Source organism: Chenopodium quinoa, unplaced genomic scaffold (assembly GCF_001683475.1).
Source record: "Chenopodium quinoa cultivar QQ74 unplaced genomic scaffold, ASM168347v1, whole genome shotgun sequence".
In the NCBI taxonomy this organism is placed as follows: Eukaryota; Viridiplantae; Streptophyta; class Magnoliopsida; order Caryophyllales; family Amaranthaceae; genus Chenopodium; species Chenopodium quinoa.
The window spans coordinates 356,004-382,740 of NW_018744887.1; the positions used below are offsets into that span (position 1 = coordinate 356,004).

A 26,737-nucleotide genomic window follows, 5' to 3' on the forward strand; every position below is an offset into this window, starting at 1 on the left:
GCCCTATTGACCACATCCTCAACTTTCAAACCAAAATCCTTTAGCACCAATTAGCACAAATTTTCTATTTACTTTTGAGACTAATTGTTTTACTTTTACTAATTTTCTAATTACTTTTAAACATAACAAGAAGCATTAACAATTCATATTCACTCAGTTTGTAAGCAAGAGATTTGAATAATTCTCACCAAAATTACAAACTTTAAAATTGATTAAAGGAAGACATTGATTGTTGCAACTCCCCTTTGATCCCTGCCAGCTTACTTAAGATCTTGTAAGTTATAATAATAAAACAACCAATCTGGTATGTTCTTTAACAACCAATAATATACTGTCTAAGCTAAGAAAAAATTGTGTTAGCAAGCTGATCAGGTAGAGGGCCAATGAGATGATTGTTAGACAGTTGCAAAGATGTTAGTCTGAAATCCGGTTATTATAGAACAAGATAGCCCATAGTTGATGGCAGCTTTCCTGTAATCGTACTGTTCTCTAACATTATGATAATTTAGTTTTTTTATTTACTTTAAAATATAATCCATTTGCTTCTACTTAATTTCCATCTACATTTGAAATTGGTAAAATAATAGGATTCATTGGGTAATTTAATCAAACAGTTAGTGTGCATCAAAATTTATGCACAAATTAGTGAAATTAAAGTACCAAAATTGACAAAATCAATCGATATAACCATTCATAACCTCATAAATTATAAATTAAAGTTTGGAATTTCACTATAAAGAACCCTAAATTGACTAACTCATAGATAGTGAAATTGAATTCGTTAATCTAAAAAAAAAAAAAAAAAAAAAAAAAAAAAAAACATCGATCTTACCTCAGAAGCTGCTTCAATGGAGAAGAGTAAGCTCGAAAATCGCTTCTATGGAGAAGAGAAAGCTCGCAAGTTGCTTTAATGAAGAATTTAGAGAAGTGAGAACACTAGCTTCAATGGAGGAGAGAGATTAATCAGAGGAGTAAGTGTGGAGAGCGTGATAAGAAATTCTAAAATAATCTGATCCGCCCATTCTTTTTTAATTTGACGGTTGTGATTAGTTCCTAGTTCCTATAAAAAAAACGAATTTCTTTTGTAATTGTTGTATGACTTATTTATCAATGATTTTAATCATAAAAACAATTATTAATTTCTTTTTACATAGACACTATAATTTAAAGAGACAAAATTATAAAACTACGAGTAAATTAAAATAATTAATTTCCGCGTGTAACTCTTATCCTGTACCACTTAAATTGAGATTATCATTAAATAATCTAAATTTTTTATTATTAAAAGAAAATCGACTATATTTTAGACTCGTTTCCTGCCCCGTGCGATGAGCAAGGGTTGAACATTTCTTGACTCGTAACCTGAAGTGACTCAACGTGAGATGATTCTTGACCCAACCCTAATTGACTGGTGTCAATTTTATTAGATTGTGAAGTATATAATTTTAACCGATTAGTATATACTATAAATGGTTGTTTTACACTTTGAAGTAGTCCTTTCGCTCCCAGAAATATTATGATATAAAAAATAAATTTATATGATAATTTTTTAGAATTATAATTTAATAATTTTTTTAATAAAATTATAATTCAATTTGTACCTCTTAATATTGTTATTTTATCAATAATAAAACTCTAAACTAACAATTTTTATCATAATATTCTATCCAAATATAATCTATATTAGTTATAAGATAAACGATTATTAAAACAATTTTTTCCCATTTCAATACAGATGATCTACTGATCTAGTATATAGGCTTAAATCCGAATCCGATTAATTGCCCTGTAAGTTTAGTCACCGGTGATTCTATATACTCTGTTTCCGTAATTCTTGTAGTCCCTCAATCCTAAGCTCCAACTCTCCAACTCATTCTTACTCATTTTCCACTTTTCCAGTCATTTGGGTTTGTAGATCAATATTCAAATCTTGCAATTGCACCAGGTACATGCTCCTCCTTTCTAAATTTACCGTTGATCTTGTTTATGTGGATTATAATTGGAAATATTTGATCTAATAGGAAAATAAGATTAAATTCTTGGGCTGGATAAATTTGTTCTTAATTTCGATTGAAAGTTGGATGATTTTTTATCTTTCAAGTTGGGTTAATTTTGTTTATTGGAAATCCATATTATCATGATTTTTTTTTTTTTTTTTTTTTTTTTTTTTTTTTTTTGAATCATATAAGTTATCATGAATTAATATGAAGTCATGAAAAAGAGGGCATTATTATTTAAAATAAATGTTTGAGTTGTTATTTTGCTTTGATGATTGCTTGAGTATGATAACTTATTGAAATTGCTGCTGAAAAATTCTTAGTGGGTACTAATCATCTACTAGCAACTTCACCGTGCTTTTGCTTTTTTATTTTATTTTATTTATTTATTTTTATATGATGTCAATGTCCCTTTATTTATGCAGGGATCACTACTCCGACCAAGTTTTTCGGTTGAGAATGTTTTGATATCTAATGTGAATAATAGAGGGCAATTCATTAGCCAATTGGTGTTTTTGAACAATAAGAAGTCTATCAGCTATTTAAGTTCTCAAAGGAATGATTGGAATTATTGTTATGCAAATTTGATTTTTATAATTCATGACTGTTTCCCCCTATTATGAATTTGCTAACTTCGTGGTCGATTTATTGTATGATTTGAAGAATTTGCGGTCAAGTTAAAATTCTTATGTTGTCATTTATGGAATTAGGGTATGCTTCTCTTGCCTTGTTTCTGGTTTTATTGATTGTTATCGCCCTGTCAGATAATAAGATCCAGTTACAATCGGATTCTATTCTCTGGCTTACCAGTTCAATATTTTTGTGATTTCAAATTGGTTTCTAATTTTGATTTATGGGCTACTTTTACAGATTATATTGCTTTCAACATCGTCCAACAAACAGTTTTTTCTTTGTAGATTATTGATAATTACATTTCTGAAGCGTAGCAGTGATTTGGGGGACTTCAGTGAGGACAGTGACAAATTGAACTCCGTGTGAGTGCAATGGAGAGTCCTATTAATGATGATATGGACTCTCTGTTTGAGGGAATGGTTTTATTTACTCCCCAAGTAGTTGATAAGCATAATGATAATTCTTCTATGAAAAACGGTGACACATCAGCTTTATCTTCAGCACCTTCACCATCATCTCAACCCCTTGATGAAAACCTATTCTCTGATCTAACTGTCATCACTCCTTCCCATGTTGAAGCAATTGTGACTGAGACATTGACACCATCAATTAATCCTTCTGTAATGACAACAAGCACAATGAAGTCTGAGCCACAAGCAGCTCCGGCTGCTACTATGTTTCGGCAAATATCTAGAAAGAAGAAAAGAGCTGGTTTAAGGATTGGGTATGGGAGGGATTTACAACACACTGATGATCTAGAGCCTTTGCAAAATTCTTCTGAATTATCTCCTGATAATGAAAACTCTTTGGCAACTGCCACCATGTCTGTCAATACTAATTTGAATACCAAAGCTGATGATAATTTAGAAGTCCCTTCTGTCTCTTCTCATCCTAGCAAAATGCTAGAAGTTGATTCTTGTCCAGTCGAACATGAAACTGAATGTATTCCTCTTGGTTCAGACGATAAAGTAGAATATCAAATTAATACAGATATGCCTTGCGATTTGACTGGAGAGGGAAATATTGCCTTTTCTTCTCTGGATGCTAAAGAACTTCCTACCATCCAGAAGCAAGAAGAAGAAGAGGAAGAAGCAAATTTTGATTCTGTGGAGGTGAAATATGAACATGTCAAGGCTCAAGTGTCTGAGAAGCTGAGACAAGCTCGAGACCAGGCTTTATCTATATCTGCAGCAAGGAAGGATTCTAGAAGGAGGAGACGAAAAGCTGCCGAGAATGTTGAACTAGCATCTTTAAGGTTCAAGGAAATTGAAAAGGATCTTGAAGAAGCCTGTGAGGCAGAAGACTTTGAAAAGGCAGAACGCCTCAGTGAGAACCTTGTGGCTGCTGAAAAGGAAAAAGAATACATGTTAAATGCACTAAAAGATGCCGAGGCTGAATGTGATACTATTGATTCGAAGATGGAGGAAGCACTGAAAGATCAGATTGCTGCTGAGGAAGAATGTGTCTCTTTGCTACACCGATTTTCAGTGGTATGTTTTCTTTTCGTCTATTCTAGTAGCTATCTTCTTCGATACCTTTGACTAAATTTGGACTGCTGTATTGTCCCCCCTGGCCCTCTGCAGGATTGATATTTATGTTCTGATGTGGATTAAAACCCCTTAACCCAATAAAGAATCTAAAATCACACAAGCAACGCAAGCCTTCCGAATTCCTTAAGAAAATAGAACAATTTAAAGAATAACGAACTGGATATGACTTGTAATTCGACCACTCCTGGAACGAACTCAAGACTACTCAAACTACTTAGGCCCTGTTCTTTTGAGCTTCCAGAGTAAATTAAATTTCAGCATAGCGGAGCAGATTTCAGGATAGCAGAGCCGAGCCAAACAGAGCAGATTTCAACATTATTATTAATACTATTATTATTAATGTTGTTATTATTATTATTATTATTAATATTATTATTACTACTTTATTATTATTACTATTATTATTACTATTATTATTATTATTATTATTTTTAAAATATCAAAAAATTTACAAAGTCGATCAATTTACAAGAAATTGGTGGGGAGCCGCCCCTCTAGCTATAGCGAACCCGATCCTGTTGAAGATGTGAGCAGCTGCACGAGCATCAATATCCTAAGTTTTAGCGAACGCCTGAACCTGCTTCAGCAACGCAACATCATCCTTCTCTAATTCCCCCAACGAAGAAAAGGAGAAAGGAAGAAAACCATAGCCAATAGCTCTGCAACGCGCCCCATACTTGTCCCGCTTCCGCTGAGCCGCCGCAGACACAACACGACCAGGAACGAAGTTAGAAAACCCTGATTGTGTCAAAGGTGAAGACCCGTGAAATCAACATATACATCAAGGCCTCGATCCTTGGAATAAAACAACACATTTGCTGGTCGAAGAGCTTCGTCGTTCCCTCCATTCAACCCAACGTTAACCTCCTTTCGAGAAGAAATCCCAGACCGAAAACAAATATCAACAAGGGTGACACGAACAACGTTGTGCCGATGTTTAATACCCACCATCCCATCACAAGACACTGCATGATCACCATAAATATCCCCATCAAAAACCCTTAAGCAAGGAGAACACGGTGTTGAAATGGAGAACAAAGGAACACCCAACTTTAGCAAAGAAAGTTACGATAAGACTTACCATTCATAGTCTGACCCAAACCCGATATCGGAACCGTTCACAACCAGGACGAAGAGTGATCCCCTGTTGGGACTTCCATAAGGCAACCTGACGCGCTGATAAGGAGAAAGTGGAATCCGCTGATACAGTAACCTTCGTGAAATATATATCTGCCAATTTTTTCATGAGTCTGGGGCAGCGATCTCACTAGGGTTACTCATAAGGTCAGTCTCCACAGTCCTATTAAAAAGACTAAGAGCACCATCGAAATTATTATTATTATTATTATTATTGTTATTATTATTATTATTGTTATTATTATTATTATTATTAATATTATTATTATTATTATTATTATTATTATTATTATTATTATTATTATTATACGATTTAGGTTAGTGAAAACATAAATATGTGTACCATATTTAACATATGTAAATAATAGAAAGATAAAAGACAACAGTTTACTTATATTTATTTCACAAAAATTTTAAAATAAAATGATTTAATGAGTAATAATGATTTTACTTATAAATTTGTCTTAATCATATATTTTTTACCCTAAAAATAATAATAATATACAAAGTAATACTTGAAAACAACCTCTTTTTTGTTTTTTAAATCTTAAAATATATGGAAAGATTTAAAAAATAATTCAACTCAATGAACTAACAATCAATACCCACATAAAATGTTTCTACACGTTGTGATTCTATTACCAAATGTTCATAAAAGAAATTGTTATTAATTGTTATTATTATTATTATTTATTTATTTTGAAAGAATTGTTATAATTATTAGAAATTATTAATTAATAATATTATTAAATATTAATTCTTAATAGTTTGAATTATTAAATATTATTATTGATAATTGTTATTATTAATTATTATTATGATTAATAAATAATAATTATTATTAATATTAATAATTATTAAAATTATTTTTAATATTAATAATTGTTATAATTATTCAAAATAATAAATTATTATCATCAGTACAATATTAATTATTATTATTGAATATTAACTATTATTGTTATTATTATTACTTATTATTTTAAAAAAGAGCAGAGCCGAGCAGAGCAGAGCAGATTTCTTTTAAGCAGAGCAAAGCAAAGCAGGGCAGGGCTCAAGCAGAGCAGCTCTAAAGAACGGGGCCTTAGACTACTCCTAGAACTAAGTATTTTGATGATCAAAACTTAGACTACTCCTTGAACTAAGAATTGAAAGATCTAATTATCAAAACAAATCCTTGAATTGAAAACTGGAAAGAAAAAGTTCTAACAAAGTTAAACAAATTGTATTGAAATTAATCTGGTTTTCTATGACTCTAAAAGCCACGAAAATTCCCCTATTTATAGACTAAAACTACCTAATTCTACTCCAATAAGGATTAGGACAAACCCCTAACCTTGTTCCCCAAGTATCCTAACTAGAATAGAATTACTACTTCTAATTAGAATAGGAAAACTAATCCTAAACAAACTCTAATTAACTAAAACTATTCCTAATATAATTAGAAAGTTTATAGCAACTAAATAATAGAAATTAAAGCTTATCCTAAGTGCTTAAACGAAGAAAAACCCTCTCAAGTGAAAGGTAAAAACCTGGAAGCAAAATTCTAGAAAAAAAAAAACTAAGTTAAAAAAACCACCATTTCACACAACCGCCAGAAAACCTCCTTACGCGCCTCCCCTTGTCTCACGCGCCGGCTCTTGTTGAAGCTGGGTTCAAGGCGGTTCCGGGAAGGTGGCGCGTGGCCCTTGGAGCGGCGCGTGGCCTTCGCAATCGCTGTCGAAAGTAAACCGCTCCAACTTCTCCCTTGATGATCAAGCTTCCTTCTTTCCCAATCGATCTATTGGACCTTTCCTTGTTTATTTCTTTCTTTGGGCAGCCTATAATGAAGCTATTTGGACCTTCTAAAAGTGTCTTAGGCCCTTCAAAAGAATTAGCCTCTTGATTCACATCATGTTCTACCTACCTTGAATCCATAGTTTATTTTCCTCTTATCTAAAGTCTCCAAAACATCATATTAAAATTAGCTCACAAAGCGGATACTAATGGTGAATTGTCTATACTATCCAAGTATTTGTAAATATAGAATTTAATGTTTTCATCATGCGTGCACTAATTAGAACATGTGTTTAATATAATGAATAAGTCAATATATGAATACTTTGCAAGTCCAAAGTTTAACTGTTTGCGTTTACTAGCTCCTTGCTCCAATTAAAAAGCTCTACATTTATTCTGAATTGAGCTTAGCTAAATGGCCTAATGACTGCAGCCAGATATGGAACGTCCAGAACACAGAGTCGAATTAAAATAATCTATGGTGTACCTCCTAATTTCTCATTAACATCTAAGACAAACAGAAATTGGATGATCGTAATTTAGTGCTTATAGATATTCTTTTTTAGGAGTTATTAATTAATTATGCATCAAGAATTCTTACAACTGTCAAACTGCTTCACAATTATAGTTATGTGAACCAAAAGAGATTCTGTGGGAGGTTATCCACTTATGGTTCTATTTAGGCTTAGACTTGTGACTTGTCACTTTCTCACTTTGAAAATGTGACTTTGAGTTCTGGATTATTGGAGTGTGCCAGAATAAGGTCTTTCTTTTCATCTTTTAATCCTTCCTCACTGTTTTTCTTTTTGTCTACTGGTTCCTAAAGTCGAATTGGTGTCTACATAGGCTAGTGAAGTCATTGTGTTTTTGCTGCTACTTGAGGAGTAATAGAGGATACATGTTCATTTAATGGCAGACCTTTTCCTTTTCAGTTAAATATTCAGCTGTGGGCTATAATACGGAGATACTTGTAAGGTGTTACACATTTTACTCTCCTTTTTTGAAGAGTTAAGTTTTGAATACAAATATATGTCCATTTCCTTTATGAGGTTTTTTTTACAGGTCAATACTTCTTTTTATCATTTAATTTTATACTACAGTAATTTAGAAAAATGTGCAATGTTCTGAGATTTCTATGTAGGCAGTATCAGTCTTTACTAATCTGTAAAGTACATACTGGTTGCTAATGCTACCTCTTTTTTTTTTTTTTTAAAAAAAAACATTTATAATCTACATACTCAGTATATGAAAACATTAGGAACCAAATCTAGTATTTTTTTTCTTATTCTGAAAAAAATTCCTTTTTTTTAATGCTCCTCTTTCAACACAACACAACCCAGATGTGGATTGCACTCGCTGAAACAAAAAGGAATGGGAACAGAGTTGTTGTACAAGTAACCTCTTTTTTCAGATCTATGGCTGCCTATTAGAATAGAAGGTTTTGTCAGTGAAGTACCTTAAAAGATAAAAGTTAAGGCTTCTGATCTTTTAACAGCATTAGCAAGTCTAACAACACTTGGTATTATTGTGGCTGATGGGAACCAGCTCCCAGAAAAAAGAGGAGTTGAAGGCTGATTGCTGCTAAGGAAAAGAGTGAGGAGATGCATAATGAGAGTGGGAGAGGGGAAGAAAGTGAAATTGGTTGAGGAGAAGGTTAAAATCTCTAAGGGGCAGGGTTCACATATATTTATTTACCCTCTTGCTTAGCTTTATAGTCATTTGAAGTTGCCAGACTTCTTTTTTCTCTTTGTTTGTCTTCATGTATTTGCAGTTTAAATTTTTGTTTGATGTGTTAAATTACATTTGTAATTATCCATTTAGTTCTGTATTTCATAACATCCATAATTTATCCACTAGATTAATTATATATTTTTGTTTATTTCAATACAAGTTTCCTTTTTCTTAATTTGGACTTGTAATAACCATTTTTACCAATTTTATGTATCTTGTGTGTGCTGGACTCTTAGATCAAGTCAATAATTGCATCTGATTTTGAGCCTTTTTTTCTTAAACAGTTTGCATGAGTATTGTAACCTATATGCCTTAACAAATTTGCCCAAATGGGTTGGGGAGTGAAATATGTTGCATAGTTCATTCATAATTTAATTGAGAGCAAAAAGTAATCAAGGAAATGATAGTTAGCTCATTAACTATGAAGCACATGCCCTTATATTGAATAATAGCCCATCAAATCTTAGGTGATTTCACTTGCAAATGATCAGGTAGTCTGCTAATACTCGTATATATGTTGTTTGTAAAGTATTCTTTTTTGGGTTTGACTTGTTTGACAATTCTTATGTCTTTAGCATTTATCAATCACTGTTAGGAGCAATAGGTGTTTATTTGGATATGATGCTTGTAATTTAACTATTGCTACTTCCTTCTGATAGGATGCAGTGAGCAATGCCGATGTGATTTTGGAAAATGTTGAGGTCGATTCTTCAAAGGAAATGGATGAATGGTTTATGTCTGTTGAAGCTGCGGAGACAAAGAAGTTGGAATTAGAAATCGAGTCACAGTTAGTAAATGAAGCTCGTGCAGCATTGGCTGACTCAATTGAGCATTTAGTTGAAAATGATATTAAGGAAAAAAAATTCCTTTGTGAGAAAAAAAAAGTTTTGACACAAGAGTTAGAAGAACTTTTACGTTTGGTGCAGGAAAAAGAGGCAGAGATAGCTAAAAACGATTCTGAAATTGAAGCAGCTGACAAAAAGATAGCTGAAGTAGCTGCTGGTTTCAAGGATCTCCAAACAGGAATCGATTCCAAGTTTGAGAATTTGCAGAATGTACTCTATCAAATGGAATCAGAACGTCAAACTTTATCAGAAAGGAAGGAAAAAATTGATTTTCTCATTACTCAGGGAAAGAACCGTGAGAAAGAACTTAGGAAGCTTGCAATGGATTGTGAAGATGAAGCCAACATGTACCAAGAAAATCTTAGACTCAGGAAAGCTTTGGTGATATCAGTTCTTAAAGTTAGAGAAGAAAAATTAAGGCTTGCCCAAACAGAGGAGAAAATTTTGGCTGATACTCAGATGCTCAAACAGGATATTTCTGCTGCAAGAGTTGATCTTCAGGTCAATTCTACTCTCTAGCCTCTATTCTGTTTTTTGTTGTATATGTTTCTTTAGCATTATTTGCATATTTCTGTGTGAAAAGAGAGTATTAATGTACTGCAGCTTTCAGTAATGTTTGAATCATGTGAGCAATAGTCTTATGCTCTTCACATTTTGGCTCACCCAAACATAGACAGCTATTTTTTCAACAAGGTTTTTTTTTTTTTTTTTTTTTTTTTTTTTCTTTTTTTTTTTTCTCCCATGGAGAGTGCCATTCTTTTGAATGCGATTTGCCATCCTAGTATCTTTTTTTGGGAGGGTGAAAAAGCTATTTGGTTAGCGTCTTGAATGATGATGGATATTAACATAATATTGCCTAATTTCCATTCATTTAGAATACTATTCCAAATTAAGATGAACAATTTTCTTTAGGATGTCAGCGCAATATAGCAAAATGTAGTTTGTAAGTTAGTTCATCCTCTGGTCCCGTCTCTGTCTGCCTCTCTGAGTTTATACTACCACGTATCTGATTTTATTTTTCAGTTGTTCCTCTTTAAATGTTTTATTATTCACATACCCCATTTTGAAGTTTTTTTTTACCTTTAGATGAAAACAAAATTAGTCATGTAGAATGTTATACTACTACCTCTGCTCCCAAAAGTTTTTTACGGTTACTGTTTGCACACAAATTAATGTAATTGGTGAGAGAGTGTTGATATGGTGAGTTGTAAGAAAAAGGTGGATAAAGTAGGGAGAGAGTGTAAAAAGGTGGGTGGATGTAAGAAAAAGATGGAAAAAGTTAGAGAGTGTTAAAAAAAGTAGGTGTAAGAAAATGTTGGAAACAGTATGAATGTATGTTGCTGAAATTGGAATAAAGTAAAAGTGTAAAGAACTTTTAGGAACGGATTAAAACAAAAGGCGTAAAGAACTTTCAGGAATGGAGGTAGTACGTCTTATTGTACATTTCAAAATATCAGCTTTAAAAAATATTTACGAATGTATACAAGTAGATTTTAAAGATCAAATTATGCATTGACGAAAGAATTTTATATGGTTTCCTATTTAAAAATAGGAATTGTCGCTGTTTCTTTTGGGCAATTATTTTTATTTTTTACGTAGTTTTTTTTTTTATTTGTTGTAACTATGTGTCTCCGACACATTCTTTGGGAAGTTGTGGTTGGTGAGGGTGGTCGGGGGGATAAGCCTGTGTAAGTGACTTAAGTACTTAACTATATGCTTTATTATTGAATTTAATTTTGAAGTACCTTTAGGTTAGGAAATGTCTGTGTCAAGCACACAGTATTACTAGCAGATATTGGCCACTTGGCCAGTTATGACTCTCACGTTGTGTAAGTGTGCTTCATCAATTTATTAAACTTTTGAAATTCCTTTAGGCGGTGGAAAGGTTATAGTGCCTTATACACAATATCACAAGCAGATAATGGCTAGTTATGTGTCTCACCTTGTGTCTTTATTTCTTTTAAAAACATGCCAGGTGTGCTAGATGGCATTTTACTTTCCTATTATACTCTTTAGTGGTTTTCTTTGGAAGATTGGATGCAAATTGGGCCTTTATTTTTTGTGCTTTAGTTAAATTGAGAGCCGGAGAGGATAGGTTGTAGATGGTTCTTGTATAAGCATGACACCCATATTTTCAATGTTTTCAAATTAGGACTAAATGGAGTTGGGATATAGGATATAGGATTTAGAATATAGCCAGCTATTTTTTTTTTTCGCTGGCACGGGAGGAAAGTGGGGTTTGGCAGAGTTGAGAGGTTGGCGAGGGTCATGGAGTTTGTTAGATGTTTGTGCTGGATCTAAGGGTCATGCTAAGTGAAACATTTACTAAAACTGTGGCTAGCTCCCTTTCCTCTAGTAAGGCCAGACTGCTGTAATTTGCTAGCATATGTGACTTCTCTCTCTACAGGAATTATCCTCCAATAAATCAAGCATCCAGCAAGAGTGTGCTTCGATAAAACAAAGAATGTTTTTTATTGACAAAAGGATACCTGAGCTTGAATCAGAGAAGAAAGTTGCTGCATCTGCCAGAAATTTTAAAGAAGCGGCGCGTATTGCCTCTGAAGCCAAGTCATTGATGGCTGAAAAGGAAATTTTGCAGAGTAAGATGGAGCAGTCTGTGTCAGAACTCGGTAAAATTGAGGAGGGGATTCATGAGACTACCAGGAAATTGTATGAGATTGAAGAACTAGTATCATCAAAGGAAAAAGAGGCAGCAGTGGCCAGATTTCAGAGGCTACATCTTATTTCTGCTGCTATTTCATGTGAAAGATCAGCTGCATTAGAGCTGGGTGATCTGGAAGAAGCTAATGTGCTTCTTGCAGAAGCCGAGGCTGCAGATTCTGAAGCAAAACAACTTCAGTTGTTACATGATATTAACACAACAGAACTTGGAAGTCTAACTGAGCAGATTATCTCCATGGAGTTTGTTTCTAGTCTTGATGGGAAGCAGTTGGAAGAATTAGCCACAGGTGGTAACCAAATTCCCTCTTGATGTTGTAAATGGACCTGGTTGCTTGTAATTTTTGTAGGATATTCAAGTTGCAAAGGAATATTGGAAATTTTTTCCTCCAATTATGAGATGGTATTCATCCATTTTTTAGAAGTCCAGTTGTTCCTGGATTCATGCTACTGTATGATTTTACTCCGATGAGAACTGCGCATTACTGCTTTGAGCTTATGTATCATGGACTATCAATATGAGGTATTTTGAGGTTCTCTGTGAGATTTCTGGACTTTAGTCATTGTGATAATACTGATAAATTGTGAGTGGGATAGTCTTTCAAAGCAAAAGGATGATGATTTCTGAACAATTTCTGCCATTGAGATTGTGTAGCTGTAAAGAGCAATGCAAGGTACTATAGTTTTCGACCCGAAGGGTCATTATTAGACATCTTTGATCAGAAGCTACTGTAGGCTCCCCTTAATGTGTAGGAACCAATGCTAAACAGAGGTCTTCCTGAACTTGAAAAATTGGTGAGTGGTGACTACATTGATCTTGTTGGTACAGAACCGTGATTCTAAAAGTGGTTCTACTCTCTCTAGATTAAACTTGCAGCTAAGATTAACAATTAGGGGCACGTTGTACATACATATGTTGAAAAAAAAAAACACACACACACATAAATATAAAAGCATCAATTTTATACCACTTTTTACAAGAGTATAAATACCAAAACCCATTTTAAGGAGGAAAAATACTCTTTAATAATTCTAATTATTGACAATTTTACTTCTAATAGTGCCAACTAAGGTTTATTACCTAATAATCTCAACTATGTAATATGTTTGCCTCTAATAGTCACAACTGGTCAACACGACCTGTTATAATAGGTTACCATGACACGTGTCTACACATGATTGGTCTAAATTTTTAAAAAAAAAATATAAGCATAAAAAAACCTAAAATTCAGCCATCTTCTCCCACTACCAAAACCTAACCCAACCCATAAACATACTGACAAGCGGCTAGCCACCCCCCTTAACCACCGAAACTAGCCGGCTATCCATCTAACTTACCCCCGATCCCCGAAACCACCCAGCCAGCCACATCGCACCTGTACACCGCAACAACAAGCATCAGCTTCCCCTGCCACAACAATCCACCAACCAACACCAACCAGCGCAGCTCCTAATTCACTAACAACCTGCAACAACAACAACAAACAACAACCAACCAACCTACACACCTTGTCAACCACCTCCCACCACCGTAACAATTAATACCAGCCACGCTTCACACTACCAACTCCCCTCTATCTCACACACTTCTCTTGTTCCCCCAACTGAACACTAAATCAGCCCCTACCGCACCATAACAACTACCAGCTCGCAACAACTTGCACAATACCACCAACATCAACAACATGCTTCCCTTACCGGAGTGAGGCTTCAAAAGGAATTGAAACCCTTGGCTGGGTTTCACACGCGATTGAAAATTCGGGGAAACAGAAGGTCAGACGGCGAGTTTTGGGGATGGGAAAGGACAATCGGCCATTTTCCGGGGGATAGGGAGGTGAGAGGTGGCCGGCCAGCCAGTTTTCGATGGGCAGGGGTTTGCTTATTGTTTCATGGGGAAACGAAGGGGTTGGCTAGTGTAGATACCTAAAAATGTCTCCCCAAAACCAAATCCGATGATGAACAACATTTCACCGCCATTGTTGGTCGAGTTCAGTATTTAATCCCGAGAGTGCTTAAAAATCGTATTTAATTAAATTCAATTTTTGAATAGTCCATGGATCAGTCTTGATGTTTAGTCAAACCATAGTTCTTTTTTTTTTTTTTCAGCCCAAATCTTTTATTTTATTGTTTTATTATTTATTTTGGCCTAAACATTTTATTTATTTATTTATTTTGGCCCAATTAATAATAATAAATCAGAAATGGCCCGAAATAATCAATCGGCACTTAAAAATGCTGAACGAAATTAGGGTTAAAAATGAATTTAGACGGAAAAACGGACTAAAGGCTCCCGCATCACGGCAATTGTCCACCGTGTCACGGGAATTTTCCCCGTTTGACGGTGGGATTCCTCGTGACACGGTGCCCCTGCTGTGACACGGGGCAATTCCGTGTCCTTTCCGTGTAAACCCTTCACGCGTTTTATTCCCCGGACCCTAAATATTTCCCGTGTCACACAGCTATCCATCATGTCACGAGAACCTGTCTCGTCTGACGGTGCAAAGCACCGTGTCACGGTGCCCTCCGCCATGTCACGGTGCATTTTTTTTAGGGTTTTTATCTTTTTAGGGTTCCGTGTGTTCCCTCAGCACATTTTTTCTATAAATACCCCCTCATTTCTGATGGACGGGGCATGAATTAATTCTCTATTTTTTTCTCCTCTATGCCCTAGCCTAAACACTAGCCTACTCTTCTTCTTTTAAAATTCCTTTTTCAAGCACTGCAAGGAGTCTATACTTTACTCGTGGTTCTGTCCTTAAGCCAAGGCGTGTAAGGTAGAATTGTTTAAGGGTTAGGCCCCAAATCAACTCTATTTAATTTAATTTAATTTAATTATCGTTTAATTATTATTTCCTTGAAGTTACTAACTCGTTTATTATTTTATAGTTGCAAGCAAACAGAATCAAAGTAAGAATTATGTTCATTTTATTTCTATTATTTTTCTAACGATTTTATATTGTTGGATTTATTGTTAAATTGCTTCCAATATTAATGATAATTCTTATATATTTTTTATGATCACCATATTGCATGTTTAAAGGGAATATGTAATTGAAAATCACGCTTAATAAGATAATTTGGACGACCGGTTTAGGTTTCTTTTTAATCTTGTTATTAATTTAAGTGATCACAAATATTTTAGAATTATGTGTTGCATTAATATTAAACCAATTTAGCATAATAATAGTTTGGAGCAAATTGAATCTTTGTTTGTATGCCTTTGAGATCGCAGGTGTCACTTTTCACTATAAGAATCGAGTAGAGGCCAATACGGGCGAATGTGACTCCATGACTCACTTCGTACCATCATCCCGAATCCTCCTTTCGTGGTTCAGAACCATATGGAGTTAGTAATCTCATGGATTATGAATGGGATGTAACCTTCACGGGTCAATCGTTGTTGCCTATCGTTGTCCCTTATCGTGGTTGTCTTTTATGATCCATGAACGGTTTACAAGTTTCTTAAAAACTTGTTGGCGGTTCCCTACTTTCCTTGTCCCTAATCGTATTATGTCAATTCCCACTTCCTATGAGTGCCAGACATATTCACACATGCTTTAACGTAGGCGCACTTCGAACGACGCTTACAGCTAGCAGTCGTTTTTTTTTCTTTTCTTATTTTTATTGATATTACACTTACCAATCACATGCTGACATGTGGCTTTTTTTTAAAAAAAATTACCTTTTAAGCAGGTTACCAGTCATTAGGTTTATTGGAGGCAAACATATAGCATATAGTTGAGACTTGGGATTATAAGATAATAAACTTAATTAGGATTATTAGAAGTACGTAACCAATAGTTGAGATTATTAAAGTGTATTTTCCTTTTTAAAAACTCAATAAAAACGTAAAATTCCTACTCCAAACAATTTCTCTAAATTCTCTCACTGATTTCTCTCCTCTTTGTAAAATCGCCATTGTTAATCAGTATTTAAATCTCAAATACATCCAATTTCTCTTCATATTACTTTGGAATTACTTATAAACAATGATTATAAAACATTGAAAAGCATTAAAATGGTAAATTTAGCCAAAAAAAAAACTGAAAACAAACGGCTCATATTAGAGAAGTTGCAAAATCAATAGCGACAAAATCGAAAATTTTCTTTGAAAGCAAAAAAGTAAGAGATTCTTCAAATCTTAGATTTAATCAATTTTTGTCATAGTAAATTAAAAAAACGAATTTATCAAAAAAATTTAACAAATTTTTTTGTAGAAAATCTCCTAATACAACTGAAATTATGTGTATATTAAGACATGTCTTTTAATTAATACTATTTAATTTTGTTTTTTTTTTAATTTCCCTATGTTATTCATATATTAAGACAAGCTATTTTTATAAAGAAGTTCTAATATTATTAATTTATATATGTTACAATTTGAATTTAAATATTATTTTATAAACTACAAGTTTTGTTCTTGTAATAAGACGTTATTTTTATGAAAGTGTGATTCTTCCTTCGTTTTGTTTAGATGTGATATAGTATAAAGCATATTTTTGGACCTCAACCATTAGCTTAAGCTTTTGGTTGAGATTGTCCTTTAACATGGTACCAGAGCCAACGTTACACAAAGGTCACATGTCACATGTCAAATCTCATCCCCCTTTCACTTTCAAGTGGAATATTTTGCATAGGGTAAGTGGAGGGCTCTTGCTGCATCCACACTTCAAGTCCAACAGGCTCTCGTGTGAGGGGGCTTGATAGAGTATAAAACATAAAACATATTCCTGAGCCTTAATCTTTTAATTAAGTTGGTCCTTTGATAAGATGCTTTTGGAGAAGATAAAAGACAAAAATAACATTTTATTAAATAAAAAATAATTTGATTATATGAAAATATAAAAAAATAATAACATATGTACGTAGAATAAAAAAGGAAAATTATCGATGGTAGCCATATAAATTGCGCACTTTCATTGGTGGTATATATTTTTTTTCTTTTCATAATTCTCTAAAATAACAATGAAATTAAAGGTTTTTTCCAATATGGTAATATTATAGTAATTCTCACATAATCAATTGAAACATAGACTACCCATGGTTAAATTAACATACCCTCATCATCATCGCCGCCATCCTCCCTAGCCCCACCACCAAAACCACCCAACCATCTTTTCCCCTAGGTACTTAGTTGGTTGCCCCTGCCCCTCCTTCTAACCACATAGCCACCCTCCGCCCTTCTCCTCATTGTTTGTCCTTTCCTCCCTGAACCACCCGACTAAATGACCTTTCCCCAAATTTCAATATCATAGGGAGACACATGGGGAGATGGATAATTAGTGGTTGGTACACCCGGGTGCACCTTGTGCATGGTGCACCCGATCAAAACAACGTACCCTAAAACATAAAACGCAAACCCCTCACAAATTAAAAAAGGCGGAAAGAAAAATAAGAAGGATTGTAAAGAACATAGGTTTATAAAAGAACTTAAAGGCTTTGATAAAAAGAATGCGTGAAATGGAAAGGTGGGTTAATTTTTTTTCGGAAAATAACTGACACATGTCCCACCTTTTTTGGTATAAAGTGTGAGTCTCTCTCTCTGTAGATCTTTTCTCTCTATCTTTTTTCTATTTTTCAAAAATTTTCAAAGTAAAACCGTCATCTTCAAAGTGAAAACCTAGAAAAAATTGTTCTAATTTCAACAATTCAACTTTCAAATTTGAACAAACGGTGGATTCTAGTGAAGTATAAGTATTAATTTTGTACATGAAAACAGTTTCTCGTCAATAATTTGGAATTTAAAATGTTTAATTTTGTTAATTTTGGGGTTTTTTTAAAAAAAATGATTAAAGCAAAGAGGTACAAATTGTTCCAAAAAAATAGTTGGAGGAGAAGAAGAACAACAACTGGAGGAAAACCAAGAAAGGTTAATTTTTAACTTGTCAATTTTTCAATATTTTTTCTTGGTTTTGAAATTATTGAATTTTCAGTTGGTTTGCATGTTGTTGTTTTGTAATTGTTTTGCAGTAAATTACAAGAACTAGATGAGGATGAGGAGCTTTTACCACATTCTGAAATGTTTAAAGTAAAAGGAAATGTGAGTAAAAAGAAACATGATGATATGGAACCAATTGTGGACCCCTCATCCTAAGATCCATAGAAACTATGGATGAGGATATTCCCAAGTAAGTTAAAGTATCATTATCTAGAATATTCATGTTGTTCTATTCCTTTTTTGGTTATTGAAGACTTCCATGACATTTAAACTTTATTATAAATTGTAGATCTTGTTGGTAGGGTCACTAAAATTATACTATGATGTTCTTTTTAGTTAAGATAATGTTAATAACGTTCTTTTTGAGATGTGGATATGTTCTTTTATTATTTAAATTAATACATAAATTTAAAAAATTAACGAAGGGATGAAGAAGAAGAACCAAAAGAAGTCAAAACTGAATATCCTTCACAACCCCAAGAATTGAAAGACAAAGCAAAAAAGAAGAAAGATTATCGTTTCAAACAAATTGCTACCATAAAAAGGTATTGATTGATATATAAAAGTTATTTTCAGTGTGCTATTCTTGAGATATGTTATTGATGTTCTTTTTAATGAGATGTTCTTTTTATGTATTATGAATGTTTTATTCAGTGTGCATGTTCTTGAGATATGTTATTGATGTTCTTTTTAGTGAGATGTTCTTTTATGTATTATGAATGTTCTTTTTAGTGTGCATGTTCTTTTATATATTCTGGTTGTTCTTTTTTATTGTTATAAATGTTCTTTTCAGTGTGCATGTTCTTGAGATATGTTCTGGATGTTCTTTTAAGTGGGATGTTCTTTTTAGTAGTATAAATAATCTTTTCAATAAGCATGTTCATTTTGATTGTGGTACATGTTCTTTATAAATTATATTAAATGTTTTGCTTTTTTTGTATTAAAAATGTCAGGAAGACTAAGCAAGCTGGGAAACCAGCTACTGATAAAGTTGTAGAAGAAGGAAAAATTGAGGATGTTGGTGGAAAAAAATGTGTTAAGGAAAAGGAGGGCACCATTAGGACAACCTATGTTCCTAGTTATGGATAAAGATGATGCTGGTGTTTCACAACCAAAAGCTGAATCTACAATAGTAAGTGTGCCCAAACCAAAAAACAAGAGGAGGAAAATAGAGGATGATAAGGAAGATGAACAGGATGGAAAACAAAAAATGGTTGTAGTAGAAATATAGGAAGTAGAGTTGAAGCAAAGGCACACAGTTAAGCCTTTACAAAACCTGGTAAGAACCTTGCAAAGCACGAAACAAGAGAAGAAGTTGCAAGCCATTGAAGATATGGGGTTTGGCGGTTTCTTGCATCTTGATATGCCAAAGGGCACCCCTAAGTATTTAGCCACACTTGTGGAGAATTTGGAAGTTGATGGTCTCTATTTCTTATGTGATGAAAATAAGAAAATCGATATACAACCAATTGATGCCCACCTGGTATATAGTTTAACAATAGGAGGTGAAGAGATAGTAGATGCTGCCCTTAAGGATGAAGTTTTAGTTGAGGTGATGAAAAAAGTGAAAGCATATAGTGATGGGAGCATTCCAAACTTAACAGAGTTAGCTGGAAAGTTAGGTAATCAAGACACTCCCCTTGATGATATTTGGAAGAGGAGTTTCTTACTTATTGTAGTGAATTCTTGCATCAAGTCTATGTCTAACACGCAGCCTTATTTTAAGTAAAAATATAGTGTTCTTTTCTCGTGTTCTTTTTCTATAAGTTTGTGTTGTTTTTATGAGTTCGTGCTCTTTTTCTATAAATCTGATTTTCTTTTTATACACTGTCATGTTCTTTATCTTATTAGTTGTTGTTCTTTTATGATAGGTTCATGTACACAGCAGCTGCCACCAACAAAATTTCAAAATTTGACTGGTCTTCTTATACAATAGAGAGCTTGAAGGAGATGACTATTTATTGGAAGTGAGATAGAAAAAGATTTTTGCTTCGACCATGTCCATTTGTTACGGTAATATATTCTTAATTTACATATGTACTTTTTTGTATTTAATATGTTTGTAGTTTATCATTTATTTCATTATTTATATGCTAGATGTTCATTTTATAAATTCTGGATGTTCTTTTTATATTTTCTTGATGTTATTTTTAGTTTGATGATCTTTTTAACTTATATTCTGAATGTTCTTTTTATATATTCTGGATGTTCTTTTTAACTTACATTATGGATGTTTTTTATATATTCTGGATGTTTTTTTTTTTTTTTTTTGTATATTCTGGATGTTCTTTATAATTTGATGTTCTTTTTTATTATTATGAATGTGTTTGTAGATTATCATTTGTTTTATTATTTAATTGTTTAGATTTGCTACTTTGACCGCCTTAAACGGGGTACATCGAGCTTTCCAAGAGAAATTCCTCTTGTCAAAGAGTGGAATAATGATATGATTAAGGAAAGGGTTTATCTTGAGGTAACAGATGGCTTTGGGATTGGCTCAGTTTTGGATAGAATAAAAGCCCCATAAATTAGCCAAGTCTTAGCCATTGAAGATGATGAACGGCAACAACAACAACAACAGCAACAACAACAATAGCAACAGCATCAACAACAACATTAACAACAACAACAAAAACAACAACAACATCATTAGCCACAAGAAGAGCAGCAACAGCAAGAACATCAGCATCAAGAGCAACAACAAGATCAGCATCAACCTTCAAATTTGCAGGTACAGTATAAACTTTTCTTTTTCATTGCATGTTCTATACTTTGTTGAATTTATTCAATATATTCTTCTTTTAATGTATGCATGATATACTTCTTCATCTTTTAGGAATATACTCTATTGCTTCGTCAGGCAATAGAGAGAATTGCTGAAGGGTTTGTGAACCTCTCAAATGTTTTAAAATTAGGGGAGAGGTTCCATGGTAACCCACTTGATGAAGACACCACATTGTTAAATTTTAGTACAATGTGGGCAATATTGTCTCAAGAAATTCAGAATCATGTACCTACATAGCGAGTAGAAGGGACTTCTATTCTTAGTTAGGACACTGATTTCTTTGCATTTGACTGGTTTGGTGAGATGGTAGATAATGTTGTCAAGATGGATGGTTTCGAGGGAAATACCAAGGAATTTGGTGACAATATGGGTGTTGAAGATACTGTAGTTCAGGATGAGAGAAATCACCCAATATTGAACCAATTGTATTCAATGTCATTACTCCAACCACCACACCACCTGAATTATCATGTGACCTATGGCTTACACTTAGGTTAAGCATGTCAAGTGCAATGAATTTGGGTGACCGGGATTTTGATGAAATTTCTCAATATGATTCAGTCTTCACCGAGCAAAAATTGGAGTCCAATGCAATGGACCAAGTCATGAGTGGTCAAACGATAGGGTAACTAATTGACTTAAATACTGACTTTTAATTATGCAACTTGTTTATTCAGGAATGTATTATTTGAATAATTAATGTGTAATATTATTATAATGAACAGGTTTATGTTCTTTATTTGACTATTGTATGTTCTTTTGACTTGTGAAAGAACATTCACGTTCTTTTATTTATAAGCATGTTCTTTATGTATAATAAGTATGCTCTTTAGTTTGGTATTGTTGTTCTTTGACTCTTGAAAGAACATTCATGTTCCTTTTTTTTTATTAATTATGTTCTTTTATTTATTAAATTATGTTCTTTATTTGAGTACGTAATGTATGTTCTTTTATTTACTTTATATATGTTCTTATATTCTTTTTGAGTGTTATAAGGGACATGACAAAAGTATGGAGGAAGGAGAAAATAAACAAAGTGAAGAAAAGGCATAGAAAACCATTGTAGAAGAAAGGTATATAGAGTACATTAGTGTATTATATTTATGATTAATGATTTTAAATAACCTAAAATTTATCTGCTGTCTAAAGAACACATGAAGAAAGGGTTGAAACACACATTCTGGAAAGAGATGAAGAAAAAGAGGAGAAGAAAATTGAGTCAGTGAAGACAGTTGAGAAGAATAAGAAAAAAGGAAAAGAAAGAGTGGTTGAAGATTGGTAAATGTTCTGTTGTATGATGTATATTCCATTTTTTAATATATATGAACGTTCTTTAACTTTTGATAGTTTGCAAATTTTTTTTATAGTGGATCCCCTAAAGCTGTCAAAAGGGTTAGGAAGGAGGCATATATTTTCAAGTCACCTTACCTTGTAAAATACTTTCATATGATAGAAGAAACAAAAGAGTTTGAGCATGCTATATTAGAGTATGCATAGGCCCCGGGACTTGATGACGAGTAAGTTCGATACATTTTAAAGTGCACTATACACTATCTTTTTCTCTTGTTTATATTTAACTTATACTATTTCATAATGTTTTCCTAGTGAATTGATGTATGATGATGGGCATACACATTTGACAAGAGAAATGTTCAGAACACTTGGGGACAATGTGTATATATACACTGATATTATTGTATGATTAAAAAAAGGATTTTCTTTGCAAACAATGTCTTTGTGAGTAATATAATTCAGGATGTTCTTTTTAGTGAGATATGTTCTTTTTAGTGTGCATGTTATTCATTTTATTCCTTTATTTTGGTTGTTGTCTTAAAAATTATTATTTATATGAATTTTTTTTTTAACAAAATCAACTATGCTTGAATGACTATGCACTTTTGGCTCACTGAAAGTAACCAAATAGAATTGGTGTGCCTCAGTCGTATGCAACCAAAAATATCACAACTAAGCTAACTGCAAATAAACGTAGTTAGGGAAGTCGAGTTCGAATCCACAGGGAAAAAGGGACTAATAACTGGAAACCTAAGTGGAAATACTCTAGGACGGTAGTAACCTAAGTAACGAGGGGGGTTTTCACGAGCAATGATGATAAATGAACTAAGTAAGAACAACGAACGTAATGAATAGGTAATCAATGAGAAGAACGGTCTTGGTTATGCGAAATCCACTAATGAACATACAAATTGATCATAGAAGTCTCCTCAATCAAGCTCTATTGAACACCTTGTTGTAGAATTCCTAGATTCTAAATTCTCATAAATAGTTAGAAATAGCAAAGCGCTCCTTTCTAACCCTTTCCAATGCACAATTCAAGACAAGCGCTCTAAATTATCCACAAGAAGAAAATAAACGGAGAAATCAACAAGGATTGAATAAATTAACACAAGCGGTCTAATTTCTTCAATAATATTATTCCCTCTTCAAGTTATCAACCAAAAGCATGCATCAATAACCTAAAGTTGCTACTTTGGAAAGATTAATTAGATGCAAGCGAATCCAATAATTCTAACCTAGCAATTGATTAAAGCAAATCATGAAATAATTCAAAGGAATAATAAACATTCAATAGATAATAAAGAGAAGAGAAATCTCACAATTCGTAGCCAAAAGCTTCAATCTTTAACCAAGAATCCGGAAGATTAAGCTTCCATGGATTCTAATTCCAAAACAAAGAATTCTGAAAATTCCAAGAAAACCCTAGAAAGCTTTTTTTTTCTCAAAACTTAATTCTCCTTTTTTCACTTCAAACTTAATTAAAACTAAGCTATTTATATGTTTCTATATTTTAATAACATAACACAATAATAATAATAAAATAATATCCAAAACACGAGCCAAAACAAAGCCAAATTGCTGAAAATTAACCAAAACAGCCCGAATTTCTGCCAGAGCCGCTGCCAGCTGCTCTGGACCCGCTGGCAGCTGCTCTGGCAGCCCCTCACTCTGGTATACCCGCTGCCAGCGGCTCTGGCCAGCTGCCAGCGGCCCTGGCAGCGGTTCCTGCTGTTTTCGCCTTCTTTCCTTGCTTCTTCTTCTTGCTTTGCTTCACCTTTTCCTCAAGCTTTCTTCCTTGCTCTTCCATGCTCCATCACAACTCTCAAATCACGAGCCAAGGTCCATCCTTCTTACATAACTCTTCATTGGTTCCCGAGCTCACTCACTCACTTATACTCATAAATCCCGCCTTTTGCACATAAGTGAGATCACAGCCCAAAACTCACAAAAGCTAACAAAAGTACATATAAAGCATCAAAACACACCCTAAAATGCTTCTCTCAACCCATGATAAGAAGGCTTATCAAATTCCCCCATGCTTGAACCTTTACTCGCCCTCGAGTAAACTTAGAGAATAAAACACATCCTCCTCACTAAGGTTCAAAACAGAAGATGGTGGAATCAAACTAGCTCTATGCACTCAAACTCAACAAAACATCCTAGTACTTATCAACCAATCACAATCACACTCCCCCATACTTCACACTTTGAATCTCCCTTTTTTCTTATTTATCAATTCATCCCCAAAATCAACTTGGAACGATAAACGCATAGCCATGAGTATGAATATTCTCAACCGCCTAAAGAAATGAAATTTTTGATAAAATTGGGCAAACAAAAACTCAACTTAACCAAAAATCTCATAAAAACACTTCCACATTCAAGAGTGAAAACAAACAACTCACGCTCTCAAATTCCTAAGATGATCAACAAATTCCCTTAAAATCTCAACTATCTCCCAAAATCACCAAGATGAAACCTACCCCGACACCTCCTTATATCTCCTCCCCTTATGACACCGACTCCGGCAAATAGATGCGAAATTTCCTTGAAAAATCAAATTCATGAACATTTCTCTCTTTTTTCTCTCATTTTGCCTAGGAGCCCTTTCGGGTTTTCATCCTAGCCTCTCATCTTTTTCCAAATCTCACTTTCTCACCCACTCATTAGCCACTTTTTTGCTTAGGTCGCCCTTTCGGGTTTTCAACCTAACCGGGCCCCCATTTTTGCCTAAGCCGCCTTTTCAGGTTTTCGACTTAGCGGGTTTCTTTTTCTTTTTTCTTTCTTTCTTTTTTTTTTTCATACTTTTTTCTGTTTTTTTTTTCAAGCTTGCTTCATTGAACCACAATTAAGATAGTTATACAAAACATGAAATCAAGATAACTATACAAAATTCAAAGAATATATGCAAGAATTGCTTCCCCCCCTACTTGAATGAGACATTGTCCTCAATGCAAGAACAACAACAATAAAAACAAAAGTAAGGGAAAGGGAAGAAATAAGTACCACCTTAATGGGAAGGATTCCCGAAGTTGGAAGATTCGGCATTATTAAGGATTTCAAAACTCTCGAGAAGAAAAATGAACTATGGGGACCCCAAGTGTTGCCCATGGGAAGATTATTCTAACCAAATGCATTTCTAATCACCGCATAAGGCATGACATAGTTCTTATTGTTAAAATTGAAAGAAATTCTTGACATCCCTTAGTCAAAGTGGAAAGGAATTCATCTATACCTCACATAAGTAGGTGCGCTCGTGCTCCATCACTTCGTCCAAACCAACCACTTGCAATGCCTCCAAATCGACGACTTTTGTGCATTGCACCATTCTTTTGGGCTGTTGAAGTTGAACCCATGTAGTCTTTTCTTTCGTAGTTAGACGAATGCCCATGAAGTCATTTGCTTGGGGAAAAGAGGGTGATACACCCTCCCTTGAAGTATCCCCTTGTTGTCTACCCCCTTGCAACCCTCGTAGGTGAAGAGGTTGCCTTCACTTGTTATGTCTTCCCATTGCACAAGAACGAATTGCAAAAATCTCACCTCCTCTTTCAAAATACAATGAGCAACCCACCAAACCTCCAAACACCAAGGTTCACACAATTCCTCAAATTTCAAGTTTAGAATTTAGAAATTGAAACAATGTTAAGGTTTAATTGGACTTGAAATTGAGGGAAAAGAGGTTAGACGAGGGGTTTTTAAATTTCTGAATTTTGGATTGAAAATGGGGCAAATGGGTTGTTTTGGATAAAGAATACTTGCTAAGGGATAGAGGGAAGTGATTAATTGGGGTTTTGGATAAAGACTAGAATGAATTGGATTGTAGGATTGAAGAAAAAGGGGTTTAAAAGGGCAAAAATTCAGGTATGCAGGGAATGCCGCTGGTAGCGGCTTGGGGCCCGCTGCCAGCGTCTTAAGAAGGAATTTAGGGTGAATGTTGTTGGAAGACCCGCTGGCAGCGGCTGCTGCAAAAAAAAATATATATATATTTTTTTTTTTTTTCTTTTTTTTTTGTGAAGGACACCCGCTGGCAGCGGCACCAGACCCGCTGCCAGCGGCTGGGGCAGAACTTTGGGATTTTTTGGCTGCTTGGAGAGCCGCTGGTAGCGGCTACAGAGCAGCTGCCAACCCGCTACCAGCGGCTCCTGCAGGGGCTGCCTCCCAAAGCCTGTTTTTACCTGTTTTGCTCTATTTTTGCTCACAATACGTACTCCCAAAGCATCCTCCTACATAAATCCACCAAAAGCACTGGGTACATCAAAACAAAAACAATAAAAACTAAAATAAATGAAAACGGGGAAGAGTTTTCGGGTTGCCTCCCGATTAGCGCCTTTGTTTTACGTCGTTGGCTCGACACAACTCATGAAACTTCG

General features: G+C 34.1%; 1 protein-coding gene across 7 annotated transcripts; it reads left to right on the top strand.

The window, feature by feature from the left end:
• The first annotated feature begins 1,700 nt into the window (after positions 1-1,700).
• On the top strand, positions 1,701-12,902 carry LOC110705911 (MAR-binding filament-like protein 1-1). 7 transcript variants are annotated; one of them, XM_021883830.1, is made up of 6 exons: positions 1,708-1,788; positions 1,900-1,945; positions 2,423-2,708; positions 2,868-4,120; positions 9,484-10,170; positions 12,077-12,902. In XM_021883830.1, the coding sequence occupies exons 4-6, from the start codon at positions 3,002-3,004 to the stop codon at positions 12,659-12,661; spliced, it is 2,391 nt and encodes a 796-aa protein (XP_021739522.1). In that variant the 5' UTR covers positions 1,708-1,788; positions 1,900-1,945; positions 2,423-2,708; positions 2,868-3,001; the 3' UTR covers positions 12,662-12,902. The 7 variants fall into 7 exon arrangements, with proteins under 7 accessions (XP_021739518.1, XP_021739519.1, XP_021739520.1 ...); XM_021883826.1 differs by having other exon boundaries at positions 1,701-1,945; XM_021883827.1 differs by having other exon boundaries at positions 1,701-1,945; positions 2,915-4,120.
• The last annotated feature ends 13,835 nt before the right edge of the window (positions 12,903-26,737 follow it).

What these genes read in the sequence shown, in the direction of transcription:
- LOC110705911 (XM_021883826.1), top strand. Translation starts at nt 3,002, where the DNA reads ATGGAGAGTCCTATTAATGATGATATGGACTCTCTGTTTGAGGGAATG. An exon ending in TGCTACACCGATTTTCAGTG is followed by an intron (nt 4,121 to 9,483) that starts GTATGTTTTCTT and finishes TCCTTCTGATAG; the next exon opens with GATGCAGTGAGCAATGCCGA. An exon ending in CTGCAAGAGTTGATCTTCAG is followed by an intron (nt 10,171 to 12,076) that starts GTCAATTCTACT and finishes CTCTCTCTACAG; the next exon opens with GAATTATCCTCCAATAAATC.